This window comes from Dasypus novemcinctus, chromosome 9 (genome assembly GCF_030445035.2).
Source record: "Dasypus novemcinctus isolate mDasNov1 chromosome 9, mDasNov1.1.hap2, whole genome shotgun sequence".
In the NCBI taxonomy this organism is placed as follows: Eukaryota; Metazoa; Chordata; class Mammalia; order Cingulata; family Dasypodidae; genus Dasypus; species Dasypus novemcinctus.
Window position 1 is genome coordinate 77,822,121 of NC_080681.1, and position 22,693 is coordinate 77,844,813.

A 22,693-nucleotide genomic window follows, 5' to 3' on the forward strand; every position below is an offset into this window, starting at 1 on the left:
AGTGACTCCACCCTTCCCAGGAGGGGGAGCCACCACCACTTGCCAGACTTCCCACAAGTGGGCCACAAAGCCCAGCCCCTTCGCCCTGTGCCCACGGAGCTCAGGATGGTTGGGGCTTCCCTAATGTGCAGGTAGGGGCTCCCCTGGCTGTGAGCCTCCTGGGGGGCATGCCACAGCCTGGATGGTGCTCCGCAGATGGTGTGCCCCAATTCCTGCCCACCTGGGACTTCCCAGTCATCAGGAAAAGCACTGCAGTGTGTCCCAGCTCAGCCCCATGAGGACCCATTCGCAGAGCGCCCATGCAGACCAGCTCGGCTCCAACTCGGCCTGTATCCCCGGGACACACCAGGGCCGAGGAAAGAAGCTCCTTCCCCAAGGGGAGAGATTGGAGCAGGATAGAAAGGCAGCTCCCCGAGCCACAGCCGAGTTCACTCCCCCAGGTCGAAATGAGGAAATAACTTTTCATCCCGTGAGCTGCATTTTCAAGTCTCTCCCCATGCTGGGTGGTCAGCTTCCCATTCAAGGGAGGCAGGGTGGAGGCGGATAGCAGTGAGGGATGCAAGGTGTCCCTGGCACACAGGCTCGCCTTGGCCCTCTCCCCAGAGTGGGCTCACGGCATATGCCATCAGCGTTCGTGTCCAAGGAGCAAATTGGATTGTCTGTCGTGTGCCTTTTGGCATGTGTGTAATTAATGTGTATAATTTTATTTTCACTCAATTAAAGCAGCATACCCAATAGGTGGATTACATGAGCCACCAGTAGCACATATTTGTGTCCCACTTGCAGTAAAAAAAAAACACCCCACCCCTTTAGCCTCCCTAGACCAATAGCCAGTGTTCCAGGAGTCAGGAGAGATGGGGACATGTGGAGTGTTTTATTTCTTAGCGACATGAATGATCAGATTTGGCGCCAGTGGGTGTGGGTTGACGCTGGTCTTGCCACTGGTAACGATGCTGCCTTCGTTTGAGTGGCACTTGGCAGTCCGTACTTCTCTCAGCCTGTGCGACTCCGGGGAAAGGAGAGCCGGGACTCCTAGCCTCGCCTTACAGGTGGGCGGCCCAGGCCCAGCCTTGTGAAGCCAGGACTCCAAGCCGAGGGCATGGGGCCTTTCAGGGCCAATGCTCCCACTACCACCACACCCTGACCGTGTTCACGCCTCTCCCAGACTGGCTTCCAAACCCAGAATGCCGGGGGTTTAAAATTAACTCTCAGCTCTCTTTCCCTGCAAATCTGTGATTTCTGGGCAGGCGTGGGCAGTTTCCTGGAGTATGAGGTGGTTTTTGGTGAAAGAGCAGTGAGTTTCTGGGGATATTAAAACTTATCTATGTATCTTTTTAAAAAAAAGATAAATAAAAAAAAGACATTAAAAAAAACTTAGCCCATAGTTTTTTGGTTACTTTTCTATTAAAAACAAAACCAGTGCGGATATATATATTCCCTTTTAAGGCATATATTCCCCCAGCCCCACGAGTCTTCAGCTGAGAGGACTGCCTCATCTCTTTGCCGGCACTAACTTTCCTTCTTGGGCCCTCGCGGCCCTGTTCCTGGGGCTGTCTCACCGCTCTGCTCTGGCTTTGCCCTGGATGTGCACGTGGGGCTGGACAGGCAAGAGTGGTTCCCTGTGGGGGCCCCATGGTCTGGTGGGAGAACCCCCTCCCACAGGCACCCACAGTTAAGGCAGAATGTTAGAGGAGGAACGCTGCACGTACGGAGAGCACTTGACAGGGTGGAGCAGAAAAGGCCTGGTGAAGGAGGGATGTGTGGAATTTCAACAGGCTGAGGAGCACATTCCTGGCAGAGGAAGAATGAGCAAACGCTGGGAGGCCGGGAAGTCAAGCTCCCACTTACCAGTAAGTGGAAAACGAGTGGCTATCAGCATGAGGCTCCAGTGGAGGATTAGAACTTTCTGGGTGCCTAGCGCTGTAGTGTGTACTATATATACCCCTACGATTTTCATAGACATTCGTAGACCATTAGGAGGAAACAAAAGCATTTAGGACCCTGGACTCAGAGCTCGTACTGGAGAAGCTGGGATACGAACCCAGGTCTGCGTTACCTCCAAAGCCCACACTGTTCCCATCATGCCAAAAGCCCATTTCTTAGAAAACAGCTTCAGGTGAGGCATAGGGACTTAACCCAGATGCGACCCGAGGGATAGATGGGTCCTGCTGATGGTTCTGAAATGCTTTTCCGCAGAGACCTCAAATGCTTCGTACCAGTGTCCTGGTTTGAGTTCTAGTGAAACAGCTCAGCATTCGCCCGATCACACCCATCACAGAGCCTCCCAGGCCCCGCCTAAGTGGCTCTCAGAGGCTGCCAGATGTACACTACCCATTGCTGAAATTACAGGAAAGAGAATAAAAAGGAAGTGCGGCAGTTAAGTATCTCCGGTCAGAGAGCTTGGGAATGGCCAACAGGGAATGACAAGTCCATTAACAGGTCTGGGGCCAGAGTGAAGGCCCAGACAGGAAGTGGGTACATGTCCTGCCTCCTTTCCCGATTCTGTAGCAGGGATTTCCCTGAGTCAGGGTCTCCCCGGGCTCAGCTCCTCCGTGCTGTCATCCCATGGAGCCAGAGCTGTGCAGCAGACAGAGGCCAGGCCTGTCAGGGGGCCCACGTTCTCGGCCCAGCTCCCAGGTGACTGGTCAAGGGACCTTGCCTACATGCTCTGGTCACTCTGGGGTCTCAGTTTACCCATCTGGGATGTGAGAGGGAGCGAGGCATTGACTTCTTGGAGCCCACATGGTTTAAGCTGACACAAGAGCTTGTTTGTCATCGTGTCTTCATCTCCCCCAACTAGGAGCTCCCCAGGGCCAGGCGGGTCTGATGCCCCTTGTGCCCCTTACATAGGCCAGCACCTGGGGCAGGTATGTGGGTGAACGCCTGGGTAGGTGCACCCAAGTCCTTCAGCCTCTAGGGTTCACTCCTGCTTGCTCCTCACATTCCACACCAATACGTGGCATAGAGCTGCTCGCCGGCTGGTGGAATGTCAGCTGAGACGCCCTCCGCTCTGGAATCAGACCTGCTTCTGCGTCTTGGCTCCTCTGCTTCATAGCTGTGCAACCCTAGGCACGTGGCTCCACCTTTCTGAGCCTCAGTTCCTCGGCTATGAATGGAGCAATTGGTAGTCCTTACAGCAAGGCCTCTAGGATTGAGGGAGCAGTGCAGGTAAACAGGCTAGTGTGGGGTGTGTGGTTCCATGATCATAACATACGTCCCTTGTCACCGGTGAGGAAACAGAAATAGTCAGGGACAGAGCTGGGGTTTGAACTCCGGCTCTTCCCAAGCTGGTTTTCTTTGTTTGTTTTTATCTAAAATATCGGGGGACAGGGACTGGAGGTTGTGAAGAGAGCCCTATGCTGGAAGGTAATCTTTGTGGCCTTGGGGGAACCACACCCGTGCCCTAGGTCTCTCTCCTCTCCTCTGTAAATGAGAATGTAAATGAGTCTGAGCCACCTAACAAACAGGTGAGCCTGGGCAGGTGCAGCGCTCCCTGAGCCTCCAGTAAGGGGCGCCTCCAATGTTCTCTGCCCACAGCCACCTCCTCATGGCATGCCAGGAGGGTTAATTAGGCAGCATCTGGGACAGAAATCCTCTCAAGACTTTGGGGAGCTAGGCACAGATGTTTGTTCTTCCAGGAGTAGCTGTTCTGGGGTCTTCAGAAGCTTCCAGCAAGTAGAAGTCAGGAAGACCCCATGGCAGGGGTGGGGGTTGTCCTGTGTGGAAAAACTGATTGGTTTGAACAGCTTTGCGACACCCTCATTCCCTCGCTGCCCGGCCGGGCCTCTCCTGCTGCCTGCGGGACCTGCTCGGAGTTTGGTGGAGCAAGGAGAAGAGGTAGCTTGGGGAAGAGAGAAGCCTGCATCCCAGCAAGGTCCACTCCCCAAACGAGACCCTTTTGCCCGAGTAGGGAAGGCTTTGGAGTCCATTTTTCTCTAGACCTCGGTGTCTGTTGTTGGGAATGCGGGCAGCGAAGGGAAGATCGCAGTTTTGTGGCCTCACAAAGCACAAGGCAGCAGAGGCCACGCTCCCTTGCAGGAGTGGGCAACACCTCTGTCGCCGCCGCCCTTGCTGGAGCAGGTGCTTCCCTGAAGCCTGGGGGCTGCTCTCTGCTCCTGAGAACGTGCCAGCTGTGCGGGGTCCTGCCCTGTGGTGCTGCATGGTCAGGGACGCAGCCCAGACACAGAGAGCCTCCTGACGGAGGGCCCAGGGCTGCTGACGATGGAGCCCCATGTGGATGGGGCGACCCACCAGGAGATGGGCCCTGCTTGGCTCCGTGTAAGAAAAGGCTCCTTGCTCACAGAGCATGGGGCCTGCTGGGAGAGCTGGGGCCTCACCTGCCCAGGGCTGGAGAGGGGATTCGGGCCCTGGGGGGGGTGGTGCCGAGCTTTATCCTCCCTGCGTCAAGGTACTGGTGGGTTTTCTGAGCCAGGCTTTTCCTGTTTTCAGTAGTCACTGCCCTGGCTCCGCGTCAGAGGGGAGCCTTCCGAGCTGCGGCCCCCCTGTGCAGGCTTCACAGCCCCTTCCCTTCTCCCCACAAGCCAGAGAAGCTGCCGGGGCTGGGCTGGGGCCGCACTGGCCAGCCTCACGCCCGGGCCTTACCGCTCGCAGGGGTTTTGGTCTTGAGGCCGCCGTGTTGAAGGCAGTCTTGTGCCACATCCGCTCATCCAGTGACCACTGTTCATGCAGGGGCCTGGCACCAGAGCCTGACAGGGAGCTCCTGCGGAAGGCGCAGGCCCGAGCCATGCACAGCAGCCCTGCCCCGAGGGGCAGCTGGGAATGCAGCAGAGCCGGGTTGGCAGAGGCTGGGCTGAGCGAGCCCCCCTGCGTGTGCTAACCTGCAGCGTGTCTAACCCCTGCTGGCTGTCGGGGTGCAGAGGTGTGCACGGCATGCCCTGGCTGGGCTTGTGAGGGCGGGGAGGAGGGGCGCCTTCTTGCCAAGAGCTGAGGAGGTACAGAGCCAACAGAAGGCCCTTTGCCCCCGCTTGGCAACTGGGCCTCACCCTTGAACCCTTGTCCTCCGTTCTTTTCAGTTTTCTCTTTTGGGGGGTTGGCTTCAATTTATCTTATTTTGTTTACATTACACCCAAGTTTCGTGGTACAAAAGACTTGCAGGTGCAAATATGTCCCGCCTTCATTAACTTCCCCTCCCTTTTTAATTTATGTGATTTCAATTTTCCTTCCCTGTACTGTTAATTAGGGGACCCTCTAATCAGTGCCATTATCACAGTGGTATTCATGTTTAGGAAAGCCGCTAAACAAATGCTTGCAAAATTGCTAAATGGCTAATTAATGTCTGTTAATTAAGAAAATTGCTCATGGTAACAAACCATGCCGTTGCTGGCAGCCGCTAGAAAGACACACACTTGTTGAAATTAGTAGCGTGGCAGGTAGGAGAACATCTGCTCCACGGAGCTTTCCGGAAGTGAGCAGCTCCTCTCTGGGCCAAAGAAGCTCCCAGGCTTGTCCTCAGCGACGCCCTCAGGTTCCTGTGCAGCCCCCTCGGTCTTTTTCTGCACATCTTCTTGGCACCTCCATCCCCACGCCCACCCCTCAGCCTCCTCCCCGAGTCTGGGCTGTGTCTCTGCTCAGCTCCCGGCTTTGAGGGAGGAGACTCAGGAAGGAAACCTGTGTCAATCCAGGATTCTCTTTCCTACTCTTGTTATATTTAACTTCACTCATCCCCCAATGAGTGTTCTGAGTTTTTCTCGAAACAAACTTCCAAGGAACGGGGTGGAGAAGCGCTCCTTTGGGCGTGGCTCCACCTCCCCAGCTCCGCAGCCCCGTGGTGTGGCGAGAAGGCACTGCCAAGCCTTGTGACAGTGACCCCCAGAAGAAAGGATTTTCGACATGGCGACCCAGTACACAGACACACACACTGTTTACACAGGAAACAGGTCAATGAGAAACATCTGCCTTTTAAAACACGCGGAGCTCTCTGATATTTTCTATTCTGTTTGAGGCTTTTAAAAAGCGATAGTTGCCACCCACCACATTGATTCCACGGCCCACTAATGGGCTGCAGCCCACAGTTTGACCACCTCCGTGGTTTCGGTGAAGTCACTTGCCCGTCACCCATGCAGGGAGTAGAGCTTGGGGGTAGCTCACCACCACGTGGAGTGGGGTGCCCAGCCCTTGCACCTCCCCTCTGCAGCCAGTGGCCTCCAGCCCCGTATCCCTTGCTCCTCTGCACCCACCCCAGCGGCCCCGTCGACCTCCTCACCCTGGCTCTGTCACTTACCTTTCGTGTGGCACGGCTGAGTTCCTTCTTCCCTGCAGGCTCAGTTCCCTGCAGGCCCAGTTTCCCCAACTGTAAACACAGCGGTCAGGAGTCCCCGCCTGAGTGAAGAGACTCTAAAGCCCCTGGAGGTCGCCTGGCATTCAGGGGGCGCTAGTTCACTGTCCATTCCTCTCTGTTGTCTTCGGTGCCAGCCCACTCCTCCAGCCACTGTCCTTTCCCATCTGTCACTGCCCACCCCCTCTGGGAAGTGGGTCCTGTGTGCCTTGCCCCCCTTAGTAGACTCACGACTTGGGGCCACACACTGAACCTAACTTAACTGCCTCGTCTTACCTTCACCCTCGTCCCTGTCCGCCAGGCTGTGAGCTCGAGGGCAGGTGCCTTACCTGATGCTTCCCCATGTGAACATCGCCCCATAACCACCCTGGACACTTGACAGAGTGGGTGCAGGTGGCGTCTGAGGCACCCTGTTCCTGCGTGTTTCTGTACCCCTGAGCCCGTCTCGGGCAACATGCTTAACGTGGCAGACCTCCAAGGCAGACCCCGCCTGGGACCTCCCCGCTGCGTGGTCTGACAAAGGTGCTGGGTTTGACGTTTTGTCCTTTGAAAGCCCCGGCGAGTGGAATGGTCAGCTTCTCTCCCCCCCGCTCTCCACTTCCCACCACTGAGCCGGCGCCCACACGGCAGCTCCGCCACCTCCCGCCAAGCAGAGCCCACCACCCGCACGCCCGCCGCCCACCTTCGTTTTGGTTTAATTTTGGTTCTTTTGAGCTTCTCCTGCGCTTCTCCATGTGCTGTGATCTATAACCTGCCTCTACTGTCTGGCCTCACAGGGTCCTCCGGGGTCACAGCCCTCGCCGCACGCACAGCCTCCACCTCACAATCCCAGCAGCATGATGGGACCCCACAGTCAGGTAAACGCACCGTGGCTCGCCCGCCCGCCCGCCGGGGGGCGCGGGGCACGGAGGAAGGACAGAGCCAGCAGAGGAAAAACAAAAATCAAAATGTGCTCTTCCCACGGCCTTCAAGTCTTTATTGGCCAAGTAATTTAAAAAAGAAAGAAAGAAAAAGAAACACTTCTTATTTTTTTTAAAAAGATAGCCTTCATTCCTTGGATATCACACCCAGCTTAGATACGAAACCAAAAGAAAAGAAAAATAATTTCTGTGACCTTGTCAGTGGCCTTTGCGTTTTTGTTTTTTCCTCTCTCACTTTTGGTTTGGTTTTTGAGTTTGGTTAACCATTTGTTTGTAACCAAAGCTGCATCCCTAGGCTTTTCTGTGTGCGCTCTTGCTGCTGAGAAAGCTTTCTTGCCCATTTCCGTGCCTTAAGCTAGGGAGCCCGCTGCCCCCTGACCGTTTTTTCATTGTTTTCCTCCCTTAAGTCCTCGCTCCCCTTTCCCATCTCTGTCAGTGGTTTGTGTGTGTGTGTGCGTGTGTGCGTGCCCAGCTTTGCACACCCTTAACTTTTATTTCCAAGTCTTTTTTCCTTACTCGCCCTTATCGAGCGCAGAGATCGCCCTCCTGTGCCCTGCACTGATTTTAACCCTGTTTCTCAGTGTTCTTTGCCAAAGTCCCCACCGCTGCCCCTCCACCCAAAATCAGTTTCCAAGAACGAATGCAGAGGCGGGGCACACTTTTGTTGTGTGCAACTATTGTTCCCTCTGCCCAATGGGAGTTTTGCCTGGAGGGAAGAGGCCACAGGGGGGGAGAGAGAGAGTTGAAAAGATCACTAGCCATACAGAACTGGACTTTGTGGCGTGGAGAGGGTTTGTGTTTGTCGCTTTGCAGTCGTGTGGGCTGTCATTGAACTAATTCCCTGTAATTTCAGCCTTTTATGTCACCGCGGTATGCAGGCGGCCCCAGGCCCCCGATCAGAATGGGAAACCAGGTACTGTACCTTTTCATGTTCTCTCCCCCTCACTCGGCCTCGCTTGGTCCCATTTGGACTTGGACTCAAATCAAAATTTGGGGAAAGGATTGGAGGGTGGAGGGACAAGTTTTATAATGGGGGGTTAGCTTACGGGGGGCGTCCGGAGAGAGGGTTGTGTGCGTGCCCTGTGCTGGGATGCAGCCCCCCGCCTTCCCCTGCCTTCCTCTGGTGGGCTTCTGGGTGCCATTGTGGACCTTGGAGGGCAGCAGCAGAAGCAGCCGGGAGGGGACGCAGGTTTAGCTGTTCTAGAAAGTGGCGGTGCCCTGCCCCTCCCTCGCAGTCCTTCGTGGAAGAGGGTCTTCCTCTTTAATGAAGCTAATTGACAATGTGCATTTTTTCCCTGGACGCTTCTGAGAATTGCAAAAAGCTGGTAAATATAATCCTGCTATTAGGGGGAGAAATGGCCCGTAGGAATGCTTAGATCAGGAGCCTGGGTGCAGCAGAGCAGGACATGTGTGCGTTTTTAAGCAATGGCCGCCTGCTTTCCAGACCCAGCTCGAAACAAGAAAGGATTTGTTCGTGTAATTAAAAACTTACAGGGAGGGCTTTTCAGCTCGGGGTTGTGTGTGGTAGGCCGGCCCTCGAGGGCTGGCAGTGCTCGGTGGTCTGGAGGAGCCAGTCCCCATGCCACCCTCCCTCCAAGGGCAGGAGGGGAACTGGAGAGGATAAGGAGGAATAGAGACCCCTTGGAAAATAGACTTCGTAGTGGCTTTTTAAAGAAAAATCAGGGACATTTCTTCTCATGCCAAATTATTTTTTAACATCATTTTTTCAGTGACTTTGCAAAAGCCCTTCAAAAAATCTGACAGTTCTTGGACCTGGGGGTTGGCATTATCTGAGTGTGATTCTTGAGTCTCTGTAAGAAAGCCTCTGAATGAGATGATACAGGTATTGTGGAGAGATGCTTTGCCAGAGGCTTCCAGTCTTTAAAAGTTAATTTGCCAGAGTCTTGCCAGGTTTCTCAACCTTTTCCCCCCAAAAGTCCCATTTTCTATTTTCTTTATCACGAAGGGGACAAATTGAAAGATATTAGAGACCCAGCTTTCTGAGCAGTAAGGGACTTTGCATATATCGCAGAAGAGGAAGCAGAAGGTCAGAGTGGGAGAGAGGCTTCTCAGGGTCTCACAGTGAGCAGGGGCTAGAATTGGTCTCCAGCTTTCAGTCGCCATTCTGCCCCATTCTTTTTGCTTTTATAGTTGTAAAATTGCTGTCCTCATCTTTATTTTCAGCCAGTCACTAAGGGGGCTTTCTCTTGCTATTGCCAAGTGGACCAGCAGCAGTTCTCCCTCCTGACCACCCAAAGAACCGACCTCAGCCCCAGTGAGAGATCAGATACTTCCTTATAGTAATTGTGGCCCTTCCTCCAGCAATTAAGGGGCACAGAGAGGGAGTGTACATTGTTTCTGTTGAGCAGTTAAGCCTGGGCAAGTCCGGGAGAGAGCAAATGGAGAGTAAACTCCTCAACCACACCACACATTACAAACCAATTTTCTCAGCCTCCCTGCCATACCCCATTGGAAGACTGCACTGATTTTCCAGTTTTCTGTACACTCAAGAACGGTTTGTCCTCCAGAGAGGGCTGTGCCTCTGCCGCTGGCATTGCACCTGGGGCTCCTTGCAAGGCCTGTCAGGTGGAGCTGCCAGCTGAACAGAAGCCTCTGGGCCACCAAGTGAGCTCAGCCCTCTCTTGTGATACGGGAAGGAAGCAGGGGCAGAGGGACTTGCTCTCACTCCCTCGGCCCTTTATAAGTTTGCTTTCGGTGTCAGGGAAAGGGAACTAAAAGCTGTGTCATTGACTTGGCCACCAGGTTTTACAAAGGCAGCCTCCCTGGCGGGAAGGTAGGGGCTGTTTTTCAAGCCTGGGTGGTGTTGGGTTCAGCCGTGTTCGGGAGAGGAGGGGCTGGAATCTCGGTTGTCAGACAGCCCTCCATGTCGAGCAGGGCAGGGCAGGGAGTGCGGGGACGCAGCGGGGATTTGTCCGTTTCCTGGGCACGTCCTTCTGTGCTTTGCCCCCATTGTGCTGCCGGGGACCCTGGGCCCAGAGCATCTCCCCAGCAGGCCCTGAGGGTGTGCATACAGTATGTGCTTAAAGACCCGCAGATAGGAACCATTACTTTTTTCTTTTTAACTTTTGTGAGCTACATCTCCTTCTGGTGCAAAACCCTTCCACCTTAGCCATCGCGAACCTCAGTCGCACTCTAGGGGAGCCCCCCCACCGTGTGGGAAGGAGAGAAGCTCGGCCCCTGGAGTCCAGGCACGGAACGGGGCTAGGTGAACTCAAGGAGGAGCTCCCTTACCAGGACTGGTGGCCAGCATTGGGCGCCCGGGGAGGGTGCGACCGCCCAGCCCCCGCGGCTGAGGTTGTAGCCGGTGACCGTGAAGGCGCCCAGTCCCCCTCCACATCCGCGATTCCCCCAAACCAGGCGGCCCCCAAAACAGGCCTCCCCGGGCCCTAGAAAACCCCCCCAGCTCCAAAGTGGGCAGACGCACGTCAGCCAAGGGAGTTAGGGTCAGGGTTGGGGGGACTCAGGGAGGGAGAGCAGGGCCGAGGAGAAGGGAGAGGTCAGAGCAGCTGAGCCAGGGATTAGGGTGGCAGCTGTGCAGCCTCTCTGGCAGGTGGAAGCAGCAGGTGCCATGTGGTACTTAGCAAACCTCAGGTGTCCCCCAGGCTTGGGGGCCTCCTGTGGGCCTCCCGCAGTCTAGCTGCTGTGACCCCTGCCCCCACTCCATTCTTCAGCCAGGGGGGACTTGCCCGTTGGCTTCCCCCCACCTCGTTCTGAAACCTGTTTGGAGTTCACTCTCGAGGCAGAAGCAGACCAGGTTGCCTGTTGGCTGGCCCCAGAGGAGCAGCCAGGGGCTGGGGGCACACGGAGGGGCTCCAGGTCACAGCTTGGGCTCTCAGGCTCGCCAGTACCGCAGGCGGGACAGCTGACCAGCCTTCACCAAAGGCGCATCCTCACAAAGGCAGGGACGCGTGTTTAGTCCTGAGTGCTGGGGTCCTAGAGGCAAACTCCATCCCCCTAGCTTCTCCTTCTCTCTCTCTCCAGATTACAGCTGGAATAACTTCAGATCCAAATAAATTACTTTTAATAGGTTTTCACAGCCAGTGTGCCAAGCAGTCCCTCAGGAAACCCGTAGCGCCCAGTCCTCACCTTCTTAATAGTAATCACACCAGCACCTGCCATTTGCATCAGGCTTGGGGAGCAGGTTCTCATTCAGCTCCCCACTTGCCCCTCTCTTAGAGGCCTCCTCTCCACCCCTGGGCTCGGCAGTTGGCATTGCACATGATGGAAGTCAGGAAGTCAGGAGGCCTGAGTGCTTGTCCTGGCTCTGGCCGTAGGTGACCGAGGGCCACTGGGCCCCTGGACCACACTTTCCCCTTCTCATCCTCCTTTTGCGGAGGGCCTCCCGTGGGGTAGGATTTTAGCTGGTAGGTCTCTGTCCTTCCTAACTTAGAGGTGGAGATAAAATGAGCTGCCTCTCCACGAGGCAGTGGCTGAGGTTTGTGGCAGGCAGTGTGGCCAGACAGTGCGACACAGAGACTGTTCCTGCCTCCTGTCAGGGCTCTGGGGCAGGTGACACAGCCCCCTCGTGCTGCAGATTTAGCTGACGCCACCCTGGGTGGCTCTCCCCAGCCAGAAGACAATAGGAATGGTGGCAGAGAGGCTGTTAGTGACTGGCCACAGATTGAGGTGGAGAGCTGGGGCAGGCAGGCACTGTCCCCGCTTGCCAGGCCCAGGCCCCCTCCAGCCCACCCAGCCCCGGGAGTGGCTGCTCAGCCTGTCTCACATCTCTTTCAGCCTCCAGGAGGAGTTCCTGGGACACAGCCATTGCTGCCCAATTCCATGGATCCCACACGACAACAAGGTACAGAGGACGAGCTGGGGCTGGTCCCGGGTGGCGTGGGAGTTGGGGGGGGGGAGTGTGCCCTCCCGTCTGTCTCTGCCTCTCGCCCATGACTTGCCTTCACTCTTGTGCAGGGCACCCCAACATGGGCGGATCAATGCAGAGAATGAACCCTCCCCGAGGAATGGGACCCATGGGCCCTGGCCCACAGGTAACCGTTGGCCGTGTGTCTGTCTCATTGTCCACCTGTGTGCTCCCGCCTTCTCTCCTCGTCCCACGGTCTGTCTGTGTCTCTACGTTTATAGGGTGAGGTGAAAGGTCAAGTCCAGGTCTCCAGCTCTGCTCTCTGCCCATGGCTGGGCTCCCCCCACCCTGTCCCAGCCCAGAGCACCCCAGCAGGCAGCAGAGCTGATTGAGGGACTCCCGGGAGGCTGGGAAATGGGGCATCGGGGGAGCCTTGTATATAGCAGGCCCTGTCCTAGGGGTGGTGTGAGATAATTGAAAGATGGGAGGACTGGTGCCCTGAGCAGGGGTCCTCCGTGGGTCCCAAGGCCTCACCATTTGTCTGTCCTTGAACACATCACGTTGACCTCTTTGGGTCCCAGCAGACTCAGTTTTCCCACCTGCCCAGTGCCGGTTCTCAGGCGTGAGGGGAGACCAGGCTGGCCAGGTCCCGTCGAACCCCCTTCAACTCAGAGCTTTTGCAAGTTTCACACTGGGCTCCAGCCTAACATTTCTTTGTGCCATGAAAGAACAGTTTGGAAATGTCTGGGAGAAATTATTCCAAGGGCCCTGTATACCTCTTTTACGATGACAACAAAGTATTCACTTCTCATGACCCAGTTCCCTACCCCATAGGAAAAGTCACTGGGTGAGGATCTGACGGGCCATTCCTGCTCCAGAACCTTCTCCCAGTTACCCCCCACCCTTCTCAGCACTCGCTTTCCTGCAGTCGCCGTGGCAGAGCTTCGTCCTCCCCAGGAATTCGCTGGAATCTGACTATCTGAAAGAAGCTAGAAATCGGAATAAGGAGAGAAGCTTTCCACGTAGCCAGGACAGATGGGTTGTCTCTTCAGGTGTCCCTTTCCGCCTCCCCTGCCCGGCCTGGAAGCCCGTGCTTGCCTCTCTCGCCCCTGCTTGTAGATGCTTGGTATTCTCTGGGCACCCTCACAGGTTTCTGGTTTCCCTGGAGATGAAGTAGTGCTCTCCCTGCCCCAAACACACACACGCGCCGTCCTTTTGCAGGGAGAGGCCTTTGCCACCAACCCACAATGCTTTGCTCCATCCCAGTGTTTTATTTACAGCAAATCCAACCCACTGCTTTCTTCACAGTAGTGGTTTGAACATCTGTGGTGGTGAAAGATTTTAGGGAGGTCCTTGTCTTCTCTTAGCCCCATAATCCTAAAAGGAAGCAAGCCCACACCGATTGCAGCTCTGGTTTTCTTGTTTTTTGTCTTTCCTTAAATCCCCCAAAGCTCATTGTTTTCACCAGCTACTTTGAAGCTGCAGAGTGGCCCCTTCCTGCGGTGCGGCCGCCTTGAGCCGACCTTGGCAGGGCTGCCCGGCCGAGAAGCCCGTGAGGAGGCAGGCTCGGAGTGAGAAACGGCTGGTGTGGTAGACGGACGCCTCCATGTAGAAAGCCGCTATGGCCTCAGCTTTTCAGAACATCGTGATTCAGGAGGACAGGGTCTCAGGGAGGAAAACTTAATTCCTTCACCACCACTCACACACTCTGGATTCTTAGAAGCGCAGCAGCCTCCTCTGTAAAATGGAAGGAGACCCAGTTACCTTGTGGCGCTGCTGAGAGGAGGAGGGTCAAGTTCTCTGTGTGACTCCTGCAGAGAGCAGCCCCCTTAGCAAGTAATTTGTGTTTTCCGACTTGGGGACTTCAGACCAGTATCATTCAGGACTCTGGTTGCTTGGATATGTTGCTTGGATATGTTGATTACTTTTAATCCCCCCACAAACACCCCCTTTTTTTTTTTTTTTTTTTTTTTGTCTTATGGCAAAAGCCATAACAGTTTGTCAGGCTTATTGTTCATTGAGGTTCTGGAAGCTGGATGTAGATGTTGTCAGGCTGGCCAAGGGCCGAGTGTTCTGGAGCTCTCGGAGTTCCTCCTGGCCTGGAGGGCCTTGCCGCGTGGGGGTTCCTCACCAGCACTCCCTCTTTAACGAGTCAAGGGTACTGGAGGCTCAGGGCTTGCTGAGAAAGCCCTCCTGGGCCCAGGGACACTCTCTTGACCTCATTTGAGCAATTTGCAAAGCATGGCGTTCTCGGCAGGCCTGGAGTGGCATCCCCAGAGGGAGAGGGAGAGCGAGACCGTAGCACAAGGGTTAGGCCCTCTAGTCCTTCCTCTTCCTCCGCCAACTTCAGGGGCTCCGAAGACCTCAGACTCAGACACAGGGTCCGTCTCCCCCTCCTGTGTGGCAGTTAGATCCAGAAAAACAGTGACTTGGAATACACAGGGGCAAACTCTGAAGTTCCTTTCACACACGTGCTGTTTCACTTTATCGACACAGAGACCCTAAAGGGCTTTGCCCTATCTCCCCACCCCCCACCCCCAAATCCTTTTACTTATTGCATTCCAAAGCTACTTTCCCTCAGAACAATCCAGAATGTCTGCCCCAGCCCCTCACTGGGGGCAGAATGTCCTGGTGTTGTGGCTGTCCACCCCAACCGGTGTTGTGTTGGGTGGATTGCAGGACCTGAGGTCAGCCAGGGAGGCGGGGGCATCGGGGATCCGCTTGGGCACCTCAGAGCCTGGGAGTTTTGACCGAGGCTGCGGGTGAGGAGAGGCAGGTGCTGCTGGCTTCCCGGGTCCTTTACCTCTGTGCCCTGAAGGTACAGCCCCCTTCCTCCCAGTTTGCAGAGAGGGAGGAGCCCTGGACTTGCACTGGCAAGTGTGGCTGTCCCAGCAGCTTGGCCCCAGTTGGGCCCGCAGTCCCTCATCTGCAGAGTACAGTGAAGACCCCCAGGGCTGGCGGTGGGGCCCGATGAGGCCTGGGTGCAGCACACACAGGTGTCCCGCAGACCCCAGCCCTTCTCGGCATCTTCGTCACACGCGCTGTTTGCTTGGTGCCCGCCGAGACAGGTGGGGCCGTCAGGTGTTTCTCACCGGGTAGTCACATTGCCTTTAGCCGGCAACCCCTCAGAATTTTCTGAACCAACAATAGGTACAGTGTGGTCCTCAAGCGCGGGATAGATTTGAAAACACTAGAACAACAGAGCCTTTTTCAGGCTGTATCACATTTCATCCTAAACATCGCTAAGGAGCCGGCCGGCCAGGCCTCACTCTGCCCTTTGCCCCCAGGGCCTCAGGCAGCTTTTACTCTGGTTTTGTGAAACAGTCAGTGTCGGAAAGAGAGGAATGGTTTCCACTTAATCATGCTCCCTCTTTAAAAAATTCGGTGTGTGTTGGTTTTGGGCAGTGACCTTTTTGCCAAGGTTCTTGAAGGTGAATCCTGTTAGAATGAGGCTAAACCTGCAGGGAGGCCAGAGCCGGGCGCGTGGAGAGAACGCACGTCCGGCCCTCCCGCCCGCAGACCCCCGACCCCACCTCCCAGGCCTTCGGCACGGAGCCTTTCTGGTATTCAGGTTGGAGCCTGCAATCAGATCACCGTCCTGGCCTGTCTGTGCTTGAGAAACTTCAGATGAGAGATAGCCCGCAGGCCCTGGGGTGGTCCTCCCGGGCCCCTGCTCATGCAGGACAGCACGCCAGGGCCTCTGCGCAGAGAAGGGGATGGAAGGAGTACTCCGGGCGGCATGGCCAGGCCCCCGTGATTGGAGGGAGGGTTAGATGGAGCGCAGGCTGCCCGAGAAGCGGCCCCACAGCCCGAAATCCACTGCCAGATCCAGAGGCCAGTCCCCTGCGCTGGGTGGGAGCGTCGAGGAAGGGTTCCGCCAAGGGGAGGGTAATGCAAGTAGCAGTAGCCAGCCCTGCTGGCCCCCCCAGCGTGGGCAGAGGGCCAGGCTGTGAATGAGATGCCCCCCTGCCGGGGTGCAGGCGCCTGGGGTGTCGGGCGCCGGGGTATGGAGGAGGCAAGGGGAGTGGGAAGGCAGGACCCTGTCACGTGACGATGGCCATCCCCTCTCGCCAGCCGCTCCTGTCCCTGCTAAGTGGGACCTTCTGAAGCTTTCACCATCATCACCTCCACCAGCCCAGGGCTGTGGACAAGCAGAAGCTAGGCTCATTTCCAAGTTAACAGATGGAGTCTCTAGAGAATAGTGAGCCCATTTCTACTGAGTCTCTGAACCAGGTTTCTAAGCCCTCCTTGGAAAGTTTGGTGTTTCTGATTTGAAAACTTCCACCCCCCCCCCACCACCACCACCAAAAAGAAAAACACCTGCATTTCGGTCTTACTTCTACCCACAGTTTATTGTGTGGCCTCGGGTGAGTCTCTGGCCCTCTCTGGGCTTTCAGGTTGTCATCTGAAATGCTGCCTGTCCCAGCAGGGGCTGTGCTCCCAAGGACTGGGCGGGTGGCTGCCATGAGGGAAGTGACCGTGCTGGCTGTTAGAGCTCCCGAAGGCTGGCAGAGCAGGGACAGCCAGAGGCGTCCCTGGAGGGCCTGCACCTGCATTCCCAGGTGTCTTCCAGGGGTGGGCGTCCTGTGTGCCCCCTTCTCTTGGCCAGGATGCAGCTGCAGCTCCTGGAATAGAGCTGTCAGTCTAGGAGACCTTTCTAGTAGGCCGGGCGCTGCACAGTGGAAGTGGCTGCCTGGGGAAGGGGTGCGTGGCCTGGTCTGGGTGAGTGGACCTGAGGCTGAGATTTGTAGGAGGGATTTAGCAGCTGCCTGGGGCCGTGGGATCCAAGGGGCTGTGATGCTTCCGGCAGCCTTAAGGGCTTTGGTGCTGGTTCTGCTGCTGACAGCCCAAATCGCACACCCCCTTGGGCTTGCAGAGCCCTGCCCGAGCCCTCCCTGCGTTCGATCCTGGCAGTCCCTGTAGCGTCGGCAGCACGCCAGAGCCCCGTGTCCCCATTTTACAGACGAGGCCGTTGTTGTGGCTGGAAAGACAGGGCCAGACTGCGTGGCTGTTGATCACTGTGCTGCTCAGCCCATTGCTGTACCAGGTCACCTCACTTTCTTTATCCTTAAAGTGGGGACAGTCGTGGGCCTGTTGTGTCGATGAAACTAGGTGCCGCGCATAGAGCACAGCACAGCCTGGCACTGAGTAAGCATTGGTTCTGCTTAATGTGACTTGTCCAAAGTCAGCAGCGCGCGGCCACAACCAGACCAGCTTCCCTGGGTTCTGACCTCAAATCTTCAGTCTTCTCTCTGCCCCAAGGCACCCATCTGTAAAATGGGCCCAGGCTCTGCCCTTCCCCCCCATATTGTCACTGTTTTGGGGCTCTTTCAGGCTCCAAGCCCCTCTGTGGCCCACCAGGCAGGGGAGTGGCCCGAGGTGCTGAAACTGGGGCCCGGCCCTGGCTGGAGAACCTGTCGTCAGCCTGGTGTCCACTCTGAGTTTGTCAGCACCAGTGCGCGAGCCTCCTGGCCCAGCACCACCGCCACGCCCACTTCTCATCAGTCTGGCAGAGTGCAGGCTCTGGATTAACCCCCGGCTGTGCCATTTGCCTAACTGTGTGACTTTGGGCAAATCGCATTCTCCCCTCAGATTACCAGTCTCTCTCTCTGTAAAATGGAAATGACACCAGCAGCCTCGGAGAGTTGTCATATGGACCAAACCAGAGAGCACGTGTAAAGTGTAATGTGTGCTCAGTAAAGGACAACTGATACTGACTTGTTCCTTTGCCATAGAGATTCATACCGACTCCTTCAAATTATTCTCCAGGGTTGGAGCCCGAGCTGCAGCCAGGCTCATTTTATTTGTCCATTCATTCACTTACTCACTTACTCCTATTTCACGTAGACTTACTGAGTCCCCAGGCTGTGCCAGCTGACGTGTGGCACAAAGGAGGGCATAAAGGTCACTGAGGCCCAGTGCCACCTTCACAAGGCCCTCCGGTCCAGTGGGGGAGGTGGACACGTGGCGTGGTCATAACTGGATGTGGTGAGGGAGGGGAGATGCCAGGGCTTTATGTGGACAGCTAGGAGGGTGCAGTCAACCTCCAGGAGGGGCCAGGAAGGCCTCAGAGGCAGTGCCGTTGTGCTGGGTATTGGAGGATGAGTAGGAGCTTGCCAAATGGAGAAAGCGGGGGCAAGGCCTGCAGAGGGACATCCCGGGCACAGGGGATGAACAGGCCAGGCACCTTGTGACCTGCAGAACTCCGCCTCGGTGGTCTCTGCTGATGCCTACAAGCTGAGTTTTGGGAACCTCTTCTCCAACAGAAATGTAGATGCAGAGGCCTTCCTATTCCTGGCACTGGACCCCCAGCTGATGCTTGGTCCTGGGACGAGGGAGGTGTCTCCTGGTGTCTCCTGGTGTCTCCTGCCTGCACCCAGGCTGCAGGGACAGCCTGCGGGCGCAGCTCTTTCCCACCAGGTGCAGCCCCACCCGGGCCCAGCCTTCCAGCCAGGTGCTTCTCCCACCGAGTTTTCTAGGTGGTCCCCAGTTGGGCCCATTGCTGAGTTCCTTCCCTCTTTCCTGCCTCGAGACCTGTGGGCAAGTGTCAGAAGCTGGTGGGAGCCCAGGGCCGTGAGGGGCTTCATTGAGAACATTATGTTGAAGTGGCTGAAACTCCTTTAAAGTTGTGACTGTTCCTCTGTGCTGGCTTGTCATCGTGTCCCTGTCGCTCAGCTCCCACTCTCCCCCTTCCCTTTTTGAAAAAATGTATTATTGTTTTCTCGTCAGATCCTGTTTGCAGACTAACCCTCTCACTTACGTTCTGTTTGTTTCCCTCCCTCCTTCTCTCTCTGGTTCCCTTCTCCTTCTCATAGACTGACCCTTGGTTATCGTTGCAGAATTACGGCAGCGGCATGAGACCACCGCCCAACTCCCTCGGCCCCGCTATGCCCGGGATTAACATGTAAGGCACGACTGCTCGACTGGTGGCTCAGAGCCATGCCCCCCCCCACATGCACTGTAGCACCCCTGAGAGGCTCCTGATCAGAGTAATTAGCGGTACCTCTTTGGACCTCAGTCTCCTCATCAATGAAATGAGGGTGTTGATCCCAGTGCTGAGAGCTGCCCCTCATGCCGTTTATAGTGCCAGCATGGTTCTGAGCACGCTGCCTGGCTTAGCTCACTGACTGTTTCTAATGGCCCTACTAGGCAGATACTACTGTCCCCATTTGCAAATGAGGTAACAGAGGCACAGAGAGGTGAGGTAATCTGCCCAAGGTCACACAGCTTTTAAGTGGCAGAGTCAAGATTTTAACCCCTGGAGTTCTTTACTCCAGAGCCCATACGATTGGCTAGTGTGTTAGTGGGTTTTAACTCCTTGGAGACTCTGGACTCCCTTCTTGGACAAATGCACGTGCATTTAAAGGAGGTGATAGATTTCCAACCTTGGACCCTTGCTACTTCTCCAGAACCAGATGGTCTGTAAGACCCTAGGACTGTGAGGGACTACCTGCTATTAATTTTAACCCTCTCATTCTGCCCCTGCTGGCACCACCCTGGGGAGTTTCTAGCACCTTCCTCATTGTCTCCATCTCTCTGTTTCTCTCTCAGGGGCCCCGGAGCTGGCAGACCCTGGCCCAATCCTAACAGTGCTAACTCAGTGAGTACCCGTGTCGGGTGGGAGGTGTTTGCCAGGAAAGGGGTTCTGGGGTGCGGTACAGTTCCCGCCCACAGGTTGGAAATGTCACTGGCAAGGGGGATCCGACAGGGCTCTTCAGTCCTGGGGCACCTCCAGTGGCACCTGATGCCTCCCAGGAGAAGCCGTCATGGGGGTAGGCCTTGGGGAGTCTCGTGCTCCTCCCTGCCCGGCCCACGCCTCTGCAGGGTTCTACGGTCCGAGCCGAGAACCGGGGCTGAGAGAGCTCTGCTGAGTGAAGCTCCTACTAAGCGCCTCTTCCAGGCAGGGCCGGCCTCCAGCAGGCAGAGGGAGGAGTGGGCAGGGGCCTCGGCGCAGGCGGTCTTGGGGAGGAACTCTTGCCCTCCTCTGCCCCTTGGGCCCTCTCCGTGGCTCCTGCCAAGACTTGGGCAGGTGGCAGGTTCAGGATCAGTTCTGCCTAGGGAGAACTGGACTTCCCTTCTCCTCTCAGCCCTCCCTGGGAGCTAAGCAGGTAGCGCAGTGGCTCCCGCAGCCTCTCCTCAGAACGCGGGGCCACGGCCCCAAGTGCATTTGGAAGCCTGTCGGAGGAAGCGCCTCTTGACCCCTGACTCCCCTGCTCTCTTGTTTCTAGATTCCATATTCCTCCTCGTCACCCGGTACCTACGTGGTAAGTGTGTGTGTCCATGGGAAGGGGGGCACTGCCTGTCTAGCCACACGTGACTGAGTGTGCAAGGGAACTGCCTCTCAACCTTTCAAAACACGTTCTGAGCGCACGTTCCAAGCTGTGTTGGAACTTGTTGACAGTCGGGCATGTAGGATAGGTCTGGGGTGACCTGGGACTGACCAGTGGGACAGTCAGCTTCCACCACAGGCCTCTGGTTTTGGCCTACCAGAGTGCTGTGTGCACACGGGGGCCTCGTTAAAGAAGGGGGTGGAGGGAGGGTAGTCCACGTCTGGGTTCCCTCAAGGCTGAAACCAGCCTGGAGGTTTGGCTAGAAGTGGTTAGCGGGGGCTGCTGATGTGGCGTGAGCTCAGCAGCCTCTCCATGTGTGTTATCGCCATGGGTTTCCATGGCTTTATCTCATCTCCAGGGTCCCCCTGGTGGTGGCGGCCCCCCAGGAACACCCATCATGCCTAGTCCTGCAGGTAAGAGGGCTTGGGGGGTGGGGAGGGCAGCAGAGCCAAGGCTTACCAGCTTCTCCTTCCTGCACAGCACAGCCCCCCCCCCCACCTGGCATGTTGGCCTCCAGGGCTTCCCTAGTATAGATAACCAGGCCTGCTCTGTTAAAGTGCACGTGGATCTGAGCAGGGGCGAGAGCCCTATCTGGCACGGGCCTTTCTCTAGATGACGGGAAAAGGGGCTTTGGGGTTCCGGCATCCTGGAATCAGGATTCTAAGGCGTGATGCCTCTGGAGTTTTTGTAGCTCTTGGCTTCTGGTTCTCTCTGACGGAGATCCTCTCTCCCTTTTCCTTTAGCCAGAAAAGGGCATGCAGGCACGCACATGGGCATGTGCACGCATGCACACACACAACCTCACAATTATGTTTCCTTCCCAGCTAAGAATAGCACACCAGGCAGCTAGAAGGACTCAACGCACAATACTTACCCGCCCCCCAAAATAAAAAGTGTGAGGCTGTTGGGTTTCTGCCTGAGCATCTGAGGCCAGCTCAGAGGAACATGTGAGCGAATTTCTTCTTAAGGAGACTTCGCTTGCTAATTGGGGAGCTGGAGGAGGGGACCCCCCTCCCACCCCGTCATCGGTCCCCCACACCAGGGAAGCTGCTCAGCTGCAGGGGTGGAGCTGGCGGCGGCCGTGTTATTCCAGCTCCGGCTTGCTCCCCCCTCTGCTGCTGCATTTTTATGAGCTGCCTGACCTACATTCAGACTGGGTCACATTCAGCCACTCCGTATGCTAATGAGCCTCCAGCCCCATCCCCGCCTCTCCCTCCTGTCCCATCAGCTCGGGAGGCCGCCCCTGGGTGATTTGTGGCCTTTCCCTTTCCATTTTGATTAAAACCTCTGGGTGGGGCCTGGGGGGAGACCACAGGTGCTGGCGGGGCTGCCCCACCACTGTCCCAGAGGGGAGCCCAGGGTCCTGCTTTGGTTTGCGCTGAGGGGATAAGGACTGTAAGCCTGTCGTTTACCCCCTTGGCAGTGTCCATGCTGCTGTCCAGATACCCTGAAATTCCTCATTTCCAGGGTTGAGTGATTTTCACAGTTGAATTTTCTGTGATTAAAAACTTTGTGAATCTTCATTAAATACAAATTAGCCAGAAAATGGTGGTACTTACAGGGAATTTTAGGTGATAAAATACAAAAGAATGAGTTCAAGTGCCACGAGTTTGTTTTAATTAAGAAATGAATTAATCACCCCGACTTGCGGGTTTCCACTGTTCTACAGATTCAACAAATTCCAGTGACAACATCTACACAATGATTAATCCGGTGCCGCCTGGAGGCAGCCGGTCCAACGTAAGTCTGCTTTCTAATAATTTACATATCAGATACCATAACAAATCATAATTAACTTCATCAGCTGAGGGGAAAGCAAGTTTAATTGATTTCAGCCATTTGTTACCAAAGATGAATAAAACAAACCGTCAGAAAAGTGATTAACTCTTGGGCATCTCAGTTCCCATTTCATAGCTGGCAGGGGAGTGGGAGAGAAGAGGCAAGCACTCCCACCCCTCCGCTCAGAGCAGGGGTGCGGGCCCCGCTGCTGCCCGCCCCTGGCCCCCTGCTCTGGGCTGGGTCCCCGCTCAGCTGGCTTGCCCTCCTGCCCTGGGCCATCGCCCTTGTGCCGGGTTCCCGGCTGGGGGAGCTTGGGGAGGCGGCCACGGCAGGAGGTGCTGGGCTCTTTTGGGGTCTTGGCCCTGCCCTGCTGCCAGGAGCTGTGTCTCCTGCACCTTCCAGCCTCTCTGCCTCCCTCATCTGGAAGCCACTCCTTCCCTTCTTGCCTCTCAGAATTCCAATTCTTGGATAAGATTCCAGCTCACAGCTCACCTTGTCTGATTTCCTGCTTGTCCACTGCCTCGGAGCCAGCCTTCACCCTTCC

General features: G+C 56.0%; 1 protein-coding gene across 8 annotated transcripts in view; it reads left to right on the forward strand.

Annotated features, from left to right (window-relative positions):
• SSBP3 (single stranded DNA binding protein 3) overlaps positions 1-22,693 on the forward strand; it is a 160,429-nt gene that overhangs the window by 127,469 nt on the left and 10,267 nt on the right. For 2 of the 8 annotated variants that reach the window (XM_058303531.2, XM_058303529.2), the window contains 8 exons: positions 8,069-8,128; positions 11,971-12,037; positions 12,151-12,227; positions 18,856-18,944; positions 19,592-19,640; positions 20,269-20,304; positions 20,729-20,783; positions 22,040-22,110. In XM_058303531.2, coding sequence (XP_058159514.1) covers positions 8,069-8,128; positions 11,971-12,037; positions 12,151-12,227; positions 18,856-18,944; positions 19,592-19,640; positions 20,269-20,304; positions 20,729-20,783; positions 22,040-22,110 — 504 coding nt within the window. Of the gene's footprint in view, positions 1-7,071; positions 7,153-8,068; positions 8,129-11,970; positions 12,038-12,150; positions 12,228-18,855; positions 18,945-19,591; positions 19,641-20,268; positions 20,305-20,728; positions 20,784-22,039; positions 22,111-22,693 lie in introns of all 8 variants that reach the window. The other 6 variants (XM_058303532.2, XM_004448841.5, XM_058303528.2 and 3 more) reach the window with 5 other exon arrangements.